At 48.1% G+C, this 12,500-nt stretch overlaps 1 protein-coding gene across 1 annotated transcript in view; it reads right to left on the bottom strand.

The window, feature by feature from the left end:
- The window catches only part of LOC143278034 (atrial natriuretic peptide receptor 1-like), a 333,197-nt gene that overhangs the window by 40,176 nt on the left and 280,521 nt on the right, over positions 1–12,500 (bottom strand). The window contains exons 10-12 of the mRNA XM_076583046.1: positions 8,548–8,646; positions 1,840–1,944; positions 89–160 (exon numbers count right to left, since the gene is read on the bottom strand). Coding sequence (XP_076439161.1) covers positions 89–160; positions 1,840–1,944; positions 8,548–8,646 — 276 coding nt within the window. The remainder of the gene's footprint in view (positions 1–88; positions 161–1,839; positions 1,945–8,547; positions 8,647–12,500) is intronic.

The following is a 12,500-nucleotide window of genomic DNA, read 5'->3' as shown; positions in this document are numbered from 1 at the left end:
GAGTATCGGGACATCACACAGACAAACACATACCCGCACAATGTCCTGCATAATGGAGTATCGGGACATCACACAGACAAACACATACCCGCACAATGTCCTGCATAATGGAGTATCGGAACATCCAGTCCAGTTTAATCTGTTCATTCTCCAAAACATCCTGTTGACAAAAAAAAGAAAAAAAAGAAGAAAAAAAAGAGAAAAAAAAGGTGGGTTAAAAAAGAAGATACAGATAGAATTACTGACCCAGCAAACACAGACCCACAGATGTACACACACGCATACATACGTACAGATAGACATACAGCCACAGACGTATGCGCGCACACACTCACTCACTCACACACACACACACACACACACACACGGCTTCAGAGAGAGAGAGAGAGAGAGAGAGAGAGAGGTCCCCTCGCTTTTTTTCTCTCTCGCTCCCAAGCACTCTCCCATTCCCTCTTCATTCCGTCCTCTCTCTCTCTCCCGCTCTCTCTCCTTCACTCTCTCCCTCATTCTCTCTCTCTCACTCTCCCTCTCTCTTTCATTCTCTCTCTCTTTCATTCTCTCTCTCTCTCTCTCTCCTTCTCTTTTTCAATTTATTTTTTATTCAAGTTGATTTTCATAATCTTATACTCTGTCTGTATGTATGTCTGTCTCTCTTTCTCTGTCTCTCTCTCTTTCTCCGTCTCTGTCTCTCTGTTTCTCTCTGTCTCTGTCTCTGTCTGTTTCTCTCTTTCTCTGTCTCTTTCTCTCTGTCTGTTTCTCCCCCTCCCTCCCACTCTGCTATTTTTATTCTTTTTTTTATGTTACTTTTCATGTCTTATACTCTCTCTCTCTCTCCGTCTGTCTGTCTGTTTCTCTGTGTGTCTCTGTGTGTGTCTCTCTGTCTCTGTCTGTCTGTCTCTCTCTCTCTCTCTTCCTCTCTCTCTCCCTCTCTCTCCCCCCACCTCTCTCTCTCCCCCTCTCTCCCCCCTCTCTCTCTGTCTCTGTCTTTCTCCCCCCCTCTCTCTCCCCCCCCTCTCTCTCTGTCTCTCTCTTTCTCCACCCCTCTCTCTCTCCCCCCTCCCCCCTCTCTCTCTCTCCTCCTCTGTTTCTCCGTGTTCCTGTGTGTCAGGACCTTACAGACTGTCTGTCTGTCTCTGTCTCTGTCTCCCTCTCTCTCTTTCTCTGTCTCTCTGTGTGTCTGTATGTGTGTCTCTCTGTCTCTGTCTGTCTATCTCTCTCTGTCTCTCTCTCTCTCTTCCTCTCCTTCTCTCCCCCCCTCTCTCTCTCTGTCTCTCTCTTTCTCCCCCCTCTGTCTTTCTCTGTCTCTCTCCCCTCTCTCTCTCTCTGTCTCTTTCTCACCCTCTCTCTCTTTGTCTCTCTCTTTCTCCCCCCCTCTCTCTCCCTCTCTATTCCCCCTCCTCTCTCTCTCTGTCTCTCTCTTTCTCCCCCTCTCTCTCCCCCCCTCTCTCTCTGTCTCTCTCCCCTCTCTCTCTGTCTCTCTCTTTCTCCCCCTCTCTCTCTCTGTCTCTCTCTTTCTCCCCCCCCTCTCTCCCCCCCCCTCTCTCTCTCCCTCTATCTCTCCGTGTCCCTGTGTGTCAGGACCTTACAGACTGTCTGTCTGTCTGTCTCTGTCTCTTTCTCTCTCTCTGTCTCTCTTTTTCTCTCTCCCCCTCTCTCCCCCTCTCTCTCTCCCTCTGTCTCTCCGTGTCCCTGTGTGTCAGGACCTTACAGACTGTCTGTCTGTCTGTCTCTGTCTCTTTCTCTCTCTCTGTCTCTCTTTTTCTCTCTCCCCCTCTCTTCCCCCCCTCTCTCTCTCCCTCTATCTCTCTCCGTGTCCCTTTATGTCAGGACCTTACACACCTGGAGGGAGCCCTTGGGACAGTACTCAGTCAGGATGCACTGGTTGGGGGGGTCGATACAGATCCCGTGGAACCTGACCAGGTGGTCGTTCTGCAGGTCCTTGATCTGCAACGCACACACCTCTTTCTCTTGGTGGTGGTGGTGGTGGTGATGGTGTGGTGGTGGTGGTGATGGTGGTGGTAGTGGTGGTGGTGATGGTGGTGGTGGTGGTGAGTGGTGGTGGTGATGATGGTGATGGTGGGCGGTGATGGTGGTGTTGAGGGGTGGTAGGGGTGGTTTGAATTTTTTTGGTGGTAATTTTGGGGTGGTGGGGGTATGGGTGGGGGGGGTGGTGGTGGGATGGGGGTGATGTGATGGTGGTGAAAAAATTGTGGGGGTGAGGGTGGTTTTGGTGATGGTGGTGGTAGTGGTGGTGATATGAGGGAATGGTGGGGGTGATGAGGGATGGGGTAGGGGTTTGGGGGGTGGTGAGGGTGGATAAATGATGGTGGGTGAGGGTGGGGGTGGTGATGGGGGTTTGAGGGTGGGGGTAGTGGGGGTTTGGGATGATGAGGTGATTTTGGTTTGGTGTTGATGGTGAGGGGTGTTTGTGGTTTTGGTGGGGGGTGGGAGATGATGATAAAGTTTGGGGGTGGGGTGGGGGGGGGATTTTGTTGAGGGGGTGGTGGTGGGGGTTTGGGATGGGGGTGGTGGTATATGTGGTAAATGGTGGGGGGAAGGGTGATTGATGATGATGAGGGTGGTGGGGGTGGGGGGTTTTGGGGGTTTTGGAAAAAATGGTGGGGTTGGGGGGTGGTGGTGTTGAATGTTGATGGTGGTGGTGGGGGGTGGTGGTGGTAGTGTGGGTGGTGATATGATGGTGATTGGGGGAAAGTGGTGTGAGGATGATGTTTTGGGTGGGGGAAAGGGTATGATTGGGGTTTTTGGGTGGTGGGGTTTGGGGTGGGGGGTATTAGGGGGTTGCAAAAGGGTGGGGGAGAGAAGCTTGATGGGGGTGGAGGTGGGGGGTGGAAGGGTTTTAAATTGGGATAATGGGGGTGGTGGGGGGAGGGGGGGTGCAAAAAGGGGTGGTGGGGGGGGGGAAAGGGGGGCTGGAGGGGGTGCAGGGGGGGTAAAATCACAGAAGGGGGCCGGGGGAAATTTCGTGGGTTTGGGCATGGGTGGGGTTTTCGAGAGATTTAGGGGTTGTGCTACTAAGAGGCGAGCTATGGATCGATCTGCAAAGGGGAATGAAAAAGGGGTTGGTGGATTGGGAGGGGTTAGGGCGGGGGTGGGGTGGGGGGGGGGGGGGAAATTAAAAAGGGGTGGAGTTGGGGGGGGCGGGGTGGGGGGGAAAGGGGGGGTACCCACCCTTTTTTGATCCCATCAGAAAGGGGTTTTGGTGTTTGCGATGTGTTTCGCGGATGTCTTAGGCCGGGAGGGCTCCCTGTACCGTAAACACAGACATTTTTAGGATAGGGAGAGAAAGAGGGGGGGGGAGGGGGGAAGGGGGGGAGAGGGGGAAAAAGAGGGAAGAAGAGGGGAAAAATTTAAGGGAGAGGAATGGGAAAAAAAGGGGGAGAAAGGGGGGGGGAGAAGGGGGGGGGGGGAGGGGGGAGAAGAGGGGAGGAGGGGGGAAAAAAGAGAGGGAGAGAGAAAAGGGGGAAAAAGGGGAGAGAGGGAGGGGGAAGGGGGAAGAGAGGGGGGGAAAGAGGGGGAGAGGGGGGAAGAGAGAGAGAGATTTTTTGGAGAGGGGGGGGGGAAGAAGAAGGAAAGAGGGGAGGGGGGGGAGAGGGGGAGAGGGGGAGGGGGGAAAAGGGGGGGGGGGAAGAGGGGGAGGAAGAGGAGGGAAAAAGGGGAGAAAAAAGGGGGGGGAGGAGAGGAGAGAGAGAAAAAAAAGGGAAGAAAGGGAGAGGAAGACGGGGGGAAAAAGGGGGGAGGGAGAAGGGAGGGGGGGGTTTGGAAGAGGGGGGGAAGAGGAAGAGAGGTTTTGGAGAGAGAGAGAGGGGAAGGGGGGAGGAGGGGGAAGGGGGAATTTAAAAGGGGAGAAAAAAGGGGGGAAAAGTGGGGAAAAGGAGGGGAAAAAAGAGATTTTTTTCCGGCTTTTAAAGCGGAGGGCTAGGGGGGAAAAAACTTTTCGGGCCCAAGAGCCCTTTTTGGAAAAGGGGAAAAATAACGGAAAAAAATTGGGGGTTGGTCCCCCACACACACACAAACCCCCCCCCCCGGGGCTTTTGGGCGGGTTTTAAAAAAAGAGGGGGGGGTTTGGGTTTTTTTGGTTTGGGGGGGGGGGGGTTTTTTTTTTTTGGAGGGGGGTTTTTTTTGGGGCGGTTTTAAAAAGGGGGGGGGGAAAAGGGGGGGGGGGGGGGGTTGGGGGGGGGGGGGGGGGGCGGCGGGGGGGGGGGGGGTGGGGGGGTGGGGTTTGGGTGGGGGGGGGGGGTTGGGAAGGGGGGGGGGGGGGAGGGGGGTTTTTGGGGGAGAGGGGGGGGGGGGGGGGGGAGGGGGGAAAGGGGGTTTTTGGTTAGCCCCAAACGGGCCCCCTTAACCCCCCGGGCCCCCAACCCCCGGAGATTTTTTCCTTTTTGAAATAAAAAATAAAAAAATTTGTGACCAAAAAAAGGAGAGAGCCCAAATTAGGGGAAGCCGAGGAGGAGAGGCCCCCGATGGGAAAAGAAAAACGAGCAAAAGGCGGGGGGGAAGGGGGAGAGCCCGGGGGGGGCCCCCCCCCCGAGTTTGGGGGGGGAAAACCCAGGGAAAAGGGGCCCCCCCGATGGGAGAGATGGGGCCCCAAAAAGCAAAAGCCCCGGGTTAAATAACAAGAAAGGGGAAGAAAGCAAGTGGGAAGGGGAAGAAACAAAAAAGAGGGGGGGGGGATAAAGAGGGGGAAGGGCGCCAGGGGAAAAGAGAAGAAAACGAAAAAAGAGAAAGACAGGGGGAAGGGGGAAAAACAAGAAAAAAAGAAGAGACAGGCCCAGAAGGAAAGAAACAAAAAGAAAAAAAAAAAGAAAACCAGAAAAAAAAGAGGCAAAGGAATTTTTTATTCCCCCCGGAAGAAAAAGGAAAGGGACTTTTAAACCCCTATTTTTAAAATTACTATCAGGGGGTTTGGGGACAATCAGGGGGAAAAAGGGGTTGATAATGGCCCTTCACCTCAGCCCTTGGGGACTGTGAAAAAAACCCTTTTTGGGTTGGTGTGTTTGTGGGGGGTGTTTTGGTGTGTGTGGTGTTGTGTGGGGTTGTTAGGGTGGGGTGGGGGCGGGGGGTTGGTGTGTGTGTTTGGGTGGGGTTGGGCGTTTTGTGTTGTTTTGGTGTTGGGGTGTGTGTTGTTTTTGTGTGTTTTTGGGTGGGGTTTTGGTGTGTTTGGGGTGTGTGGGTGTGGTTTTTTTGGGGGTTTGTGTGTTGTGTGTTTTGGTGTTTTGGTGTGTTTTTGGGGGTTGTGTGGGGGCGGTGTGTGTTTTGGTGTGTGGGGTGTTGTTTTTGTGTGGTGGGGTTGTGTGGGGGTTAGGGGGTGTGTGGGGTGTGGTGGTGGTGTTGGGGTGTGTGTTTTGTGGTGTTGGGTGTGTGTGGTGTTTGGTTTGTGTGTTTTTGGGTGTGTGTGTGTGTGTTGGGTTTTGTGTGTTTGTGGGGGTTGGGTGTTGTGGTGTGGGGTTGGGGTGAGGGTGTGTGGGGGTGCGTGTGTGTTTTGTGGGGTGGTGGTTTGTGGGGGTGTGGTTTGTGTGTGTGGTGTTTTGTGTGTGTGTGTGTGTTTGTGGGGTGTGTGTGGGGTTGTGTGTGGGTTGGGTGTTAGGGGGTGTGGGGGTTGGTGGGGTTTTGGTTTTTGGGTGTGTGGTGTGGTGTTTTTGGGTGTGGTGTGTGTGGGGTGTTTGGGTGTGTGTGGTGTGTGTGGTGTTTTGGGTGGGGTGGGGTGTGTTTGTGTGTGTGTGTGTGTGTTTGGGTGTTGGTGTGGTGTGTGTGTGTGGGGGGTGTGGGTGTGGGTGGGTTGGGGGGTGTTTGGGGGGGTGGTGTGTTTGGGTGTGTGTGGTGTAGTGTGTTTTGGTTTGTGGGTTTTTGTGTGTGGGGTTTTGGGTGTGGGTGTGTGTGTGGGGTTTTTGGGGGTGGGTGTGGTGTGTGTGTTTTGTGTGTGTTGGTGTTGTGTTGGGGGGTGGTGGTTTGTTGTGCGTGTGGGGTTGTGGTTTTGTTGGTGTGTGGGGTTTTGTGTGTGTGGGTGGTGTTTTTTTCCCCCCCCCTTTCCCCTTCCCCCCCCCCCCTTTTTTCCCCCCCCCCCTTTTTCCCCCCCAGGCCCTTTCCCCCCCTTTTTTTCCCCCCCCACCCTTTTTTTTTTCCCTTTTTTTCTTCCCTTTCCCGTTTCCTTAATCTTCTTCCCTTTTTCCCTTTTTTTTCCTTCTTTTTCTTTTCTTTTCTTTCTTTCGTTTTGTTTGTCTTTTTTCCCTTTTTTTTTTTTCTTCTCTTTTCCCTTTTCCCCCCCCTTCCCTTTCCCGCCCTTTTTATCCTTCTTTCAAATTTTTTTCTGTTTTTTTCCCTTTCTTTTTTCCAAATTTTTTTTTTTTGTTTTTTTGCTTTTTTTCTTTTTTTTTTTTTCTTTCTTTCCTTTCTTTTTTTTCATTTCTTTCCTTTTCTTTCCTTTCCTTTTTTTTTGGGGGTGGGGCCTTCCACCCCCCAATTTTTCGGGAAATCTTGATTTTTTCTTTTTTTCTCTTTTTTTCTTTTTTTTTTTTTCTTTTCTTTCTTTTTTTTCCTTCTTTAAAAGGGACCCCAAAGGTCCCCCGGTTGGCGCTCAGCATAGATTTGCCCCCCCGCCCCCCCCCCCCCCTTCCCCCCCCCCCCCCCCCCCCCCCCCCATTCGCCCCCCCTCCCCCCCCCCCCCCCCCCCCCCCCTCCCCCCCCCCCCCCCCCCCTCCCCCCAAAAAACCCCACAAACGCGGGCGGGGGGGAATTATTGTTTTATTATCGATGAAACTGTACAGGGCCCTTGCGAACCCTGGCTAAAGGGTTTTCCTCCATTTTCCCCCCAATTCCACACCCCCCTTTCCCCTTTCCCTCCCCAAACCTCCCCCCCCCCACACACACCCCCACCATTCCCCTCCCCCCCACCCCCCCCCCCTAAAAAACCGCCCCCCCTACCCCCCCCCCCCGCCCCTACCCAAAACAACACTAAACCCCCCCCACCCCCCCCCCTTTTTTTTTTTTTTTTGCCCTTTCCCCCCCCCTTACTCTACCCAGCTGATTTTTTATTTTTTATTGTTTGTTGTTTTTTGGTTTGTTTTTTTGGTGGTGGTGGGGTGGTGGTTGGGTTTTTGTTTTTTTTTGGGAATTGTTTTGTTTTTTGCGTTGTTTTTTTTTTGTTGTTTTTTTAATTGTTTTTTTGGTTTTTGCTGTTTTTTGGGTTTTTGGCTCTTTTAATTGTTACTGTCATTTTGTTGTTGTTGTTGTTGTTGCTGCTGTTGTTGTTGTTGCTGTTGTTGTTATTGCTCCTGATGTTGTTGTTGTTGTTACCAATTACTGTCGTTGTTGTTGTTGCTGTTGCTGATGCTGCTGGTTTTTGTTTGTTTCTGTTGTTGTTGTTGCTGTTGTTATTGTTTTCGATGTTGTTGCTTTTGTTTTGTTATTATTGCTGTTGCTTTTATTGTTGCTTTTGTTGCTGTTATTGTTACTGTTATTTTGTTATTGTTGTTGCTATTGTTGTTGTTGTTGCTGCTGCTGTTATTGTTATTGTTACTGTTGTTGTTTTTATTGCTGCTGCCGCTGCTGCTGTTGTTGTTGTTGTTGTTGCTGATGCTGCTGTATTTTTGTTTGTTTGTTTTTGTTGTTATTGTTGCTGTCCTTCTTGTTGTTGTTTGTGTGCTGTTATTATTTTTTTTCTAAAATACATATCTCATCTGATTATTGTCAGTTGTAGTTTTTTTTTTCTTTTCTTCTTTTTTTGTTGTTGTTTGCTTGTATTTTTTTAACATTCCTTTGTGATTATGATACGATACGACACGGGAGAATACTATTTTATTTTTTATACAGCGCTATAATACAAGCATAACCAAGCTCTAAGCGCTTTACAATCCAGTACCTAAAGTGAAACAAGAAAGCATATAAAAAGTAGTAGAAACATAAAACAGAATCATTAATATTGTAAAAAAACACAAAAAACAATGCATAAAACTCACACAGTAACATACTATCAATACTACAACTGTTACACTCCAACACTCACACTAACACACACGCACAGACACACACATGATTAAACGGCTGAGATGACAGCAATTTTCACTTAAAATACATACATGTCAAACGGAACACAGAACAAATGGATTTAAGAAAGAATATGTATGTAATATATTTGAAAAGAATAGAATAGAACTGAATAGAATGGAAATAGAACTTTGTATGCCCTGACGTGAGTGAAAAAAACAAATTAACAAAAGACAGATAGAAAGACGGGCAGACAGACAGACAGACAGGTAGATAGATAAACAGATAGACAGATAGATAGATGTCTACTTTAGGGCATCTTTTCAATGACATACTTAAAGATGACAATGAGGAATCAGTGTAACTTTATGTAGTTAGCCATCTATCGCTGAGAGAATGAGAGAGCGAAGACACAAAGATATATATATAATATATATATATATATATATATATATATATATATATATATATATACAGAGAAGAGAGAGAGAGAGAGAGAGAGAGAGAGAGAGAGAGAATTTGGCCCCCAAGGGGCAGACAACCCACCTTGTAGTAACAGGTCTTGGTGAAGAGTTGTCTGTTGCTAACCTCCCCTAGTTGAGCCGCGATGGTGTCCCCTGAACAGGTGCTGACGTAGGAGTTCCTCTGCACACACACACACACACACACACACACACACACACACACACACACACACACACACACACACACACACACACACACACACACACACACACACACACACACACGAATGAATAGTGTCATACAGAAAACGCTTCCATTCGTTTGTTGCAAAAAATATTCTCTCTCTCTCTATCTCTCTCTCTCTCTATCTCTGTGTCTCTGTCTCTGTGTCTCTTTCTCTGTCTCTGTATCTGTCACAAACACACAGATTCATCGGAAATTCACAGCAAGATATTTCCTCACTTCCAACAGGTACCATTTCCATTTCCGTTTCCGCCGCTGAACCAAACGACCTTGCGAAAGGACTCGTGCGTGTGTGTGTGTGTGTGTGTGTGTGTGTGTGTGTGTGTGTGTGTGTGTGTGTCTATGCACGACAAACAGGACTGCAAAATCAAACTCTCAATACGCCATTGAGAGTGATCGCACGCAAACGTTCAAAGTGTAGGCGAAATGAAAAGAGGAAAAGGCGAAACATGCATGCTGAGTATATGCTTTTATCTACTGCACTGAACGACCCAGCAAAACCGCAAACCCATCTCGTTTTAGAACAACCAGGTCCATTGGGCTAGTGGTATAATCACCATCATTCTCTTTGTCTCGCCATGGGGGAAAGGGGGTGGGGGGTGGGGGGTGATTTGAGAGACATAGCCTGATGAGGGAATGATCAGCAAATCGTATTATTTACTTTTACATAAGCGCTCATTATTACATGCGGATCGTTCATAAATAATGAACATGATGTCATGTTTATGTGTTGTGGAATCCCGTGAGGTTTGTGTTAGTGTCAAGGCAAATGAGTATCATTTAAAACAGTAAAGAACGTGCGAAAAATCTGCGAGTACTAGAATGAAGATGGAGAAGACTAAAACAGAATGAAAAAATGTAAGTAGAATAAATCAACTCGAAAAGAAATTCAAATAAAAAAGAAGAGATAAAACACAATAAAATAATACAACAAGAAAGAATCGAATGCAATCGTTAATATCAAACGATTAAAGGACGGATATGAAAAAAAAAAACACCCAAAAAACCGTAGATAAAGAAAAAAAGAAGAAAAAAAAAAGAAGGAACGAAAGAAGAACAGAAAGAAGGAAGGAAAGAAAGATAGATACAAAAGAGAATGAAAGAAAGATAGAAAGAAGGAAAGAAAGAAATAAAAACAGACAGAAAGAAAGAAAGAAGGAAAGGAAGAAAGAAAGAAAGAAAGATAAAGAAAGAAATAAGGAAAGAAAAAAGAAGGAAAGAAAGAAAGAAAAGAGAGAGAAAGAAAGAAAGAAAGACAGACAGACAGAAAGGAAGAAAGAAAGAAAGACAGCAAGACAGAAAGAAAGAAAGAGAAAGAAAGAAAGTAAAAGAATGAAAGAAAGAAAGACAGACAGAAAGAAAGAAAGAAAGAAAGACAGAAAGAAAAGACAGACAGAAAGAAAGAGAAAGAAAGAAAGAAAGAGAATGAAAGAAAGAAAGAAAAGAATAGAAAGACTGACAGGAAGACAGAGAATGAAAGAAAGAAAAGAAAAAAGAAAGAAAGAGAAAGAAAGAAAAAAAGAGTAAGAAAGAAAGACAGACAGACAGAAAGAAAGAAAGAAAGAAAGAACACTTGCATGCAGTCGCACCTACACACGCACACAAAAGGCCGAAACACACACAGTAGAAAAAAAACAGAAACAACAACAACAACAGCAACAGCAACAACAACAACAACAACAACAACAACAACAACAACAGCAACAACAACAACAACAACAACAGCAACAACAACAACAACAACAAAACACACACTGTGTGTGCACACAAACTCGCGAACAAGAACGCACACGATAAAATTAGCGTGTCCAAAATAAAACTGAAGATATCTCAAAGGTTTAAAGCTCATGCAATGCTTTTGTGAAACCTGACATCTCTGTCTCTTTCAGCATCTGACTCTGTCTCTGTATCTGTCTGTCTGTCTGTCTGTCTCTCTCTCTGTGTCTATCTCTTTGTCACTGTCTCTCTCTCTCACACACTCTCTCTCTCTCTCTTTGTGTCTCTTCTCAGTCTGTGTGTGTGTGTGTGTGTGTGTGTGTGTGGTGGGGGTGTGTGTGTGTGTGTGTGTGTGTGTGTGTCTGTCTGTCTGTCTGTCTGTCTGTCTCTGCTCTCTCTCTCTGTGTCTGTCTATGTCTCTGTCTGTCTTATTCTATCCATCTCCCTGTTTATGTTTCATTCATTCATTCATCCATCCGTCCATCCATCCATCCATCAATCCATCCATCCATCCATTCATTCATTCATTCATCCATTCACTCAATCACTCATTCTTTTATTCATTTATTCACTCATTCTTTTATTCATTCATTCATTCATTCATTCACTCACTCACTCATTCATTCATTTTGTGACGGCATACAAGGCACAGAAGATTGGCAACAGCCGTCTTTTCTTCACAGAACATGCAGTAGTCTTCGTGAAAGGGGGGGGGGGGGGGGAGATAAACCGAGGAGGGGAGATAACAATCATGAAAACGACACGGGCATTCGACTTTTTTTTGAGTGGTGGGGTGGTGGTTATTAGAATGGCTTGTGGGGGGGAGAGAGAGAAGAGAGAGGGATGGAGGGAGAGGGAGAGAGAGAGAGAAGGGGGAGGGAGAGGCAGAGAGAGAGAGGGGGAGGGAGGGAGAGAGAGGCAGAGAGAGAGAGAGAGGCAGAGAGAGAGGGGGGAGGGAGGGAGAGAGAGGCAGAGAGAGAGAAGGGGGGGAGAGGCACAGAGAGAGGGGGGAGAGGGAGGGAGGGAGAGAGAGGCAGAGAGAGAGGGGGGAGGGAGGAGGGAAGGAGAGAGAGGCACACAAAGAGAGAAGGGGGGGGGGGGCAGGGAGGGAGAGAGAGAGAGAGCCAGAGAGAGAGAGAGAGGAAAGGGGGAGTCAGAAAGAGACAGAGAGAGAGAGGCACAGAGAGAGGAGGTGGGAGGGAGGGAGAGAGAGGCAGAGAGAGATTGAGAGAGAGAGATAGAGGGAGAGAGAGAGACAGATAGAGGGGGGTGAGGGGGAGTCAAAAAGAGACAGACAGAGAGAGAAAGAGAAAGAGGGAAAGAGAGAAAGAAAGTCAAATAGAAAGAGAGATGGAGAGAGTGTGTGAGACAGAAAGAATGAGGGAGAAAGAGAGAGAGCGCCAGACAGAGAAATAGAGAGGAAGAGAGAGAGAAAGAGAGAGAGAGAGAAGGGGGAGGACGGAGGGGAGGGGGGGGGGGCAGAAGACGCAGCAGTGTGGGCCTAAGGCCAGCCTCATACAATTATGGCCATTTCCTTGTGACGGGTTCCTGTTGTGTGCAATTCGCTTGGCAACGACAAAAAAGCCAACTTCTTTTATTCTCTCTCTCTCTTTCTGCCTCTCTCTGCCTCTGTGTGTGTGTGCGTGCGTGCGTGTGTGTGTGTGTGTGTGTGTGTGTGTGTGTGTGTGTGTGTGTGTGTGTGTGTGTGTGTGTGTGTGTGTGCTATGGGTATTATTGGCAAGACTGGGACCACACAGTCTAGTATCGTCCACTTCATGGATGCGTCTTTCCTGAGCCAAACTGTAAGTGCCTGTATCTTTCGGGCCTGGTTAAATTAACGCTGGGATATCATCATGAAAAGAAGCGTAGAGTACAGCCATTTCACGTGGTCCCAGCCTAACGGACCTCCACAGCAACATCGTCATCATCACCATCCTCCTCCTCCATCTTCATCAAAAAAAAAGTCCCAAAGTCAGTGGCCTTTCATGCCCTGCTCTAATGGTGACCTCGTTTTCAACCCACCATCACTTCAGTGCTTGGGATGAGTCCTGTCAATGTCTTCAGTGACGGCAGGT

This window comes from Babylonia areolata, chromosome 35, assembly GCF_041734735.1.
Source record: "Babylonia areolata isolate BAREFJ2019XMU chromosome 35, ASM4173473v1, whole genome shotgun sequence".
Classification (NCBI taxonomy): Eukaryota; Metazoa; Mollusca; class Gastropoda; order Neogastropoda; family Buccinidae; genus Babylonia; species Babylonia areolata.
This window is presented reverse-complemented; position numbering and strand designations above follow the sequence as displayed.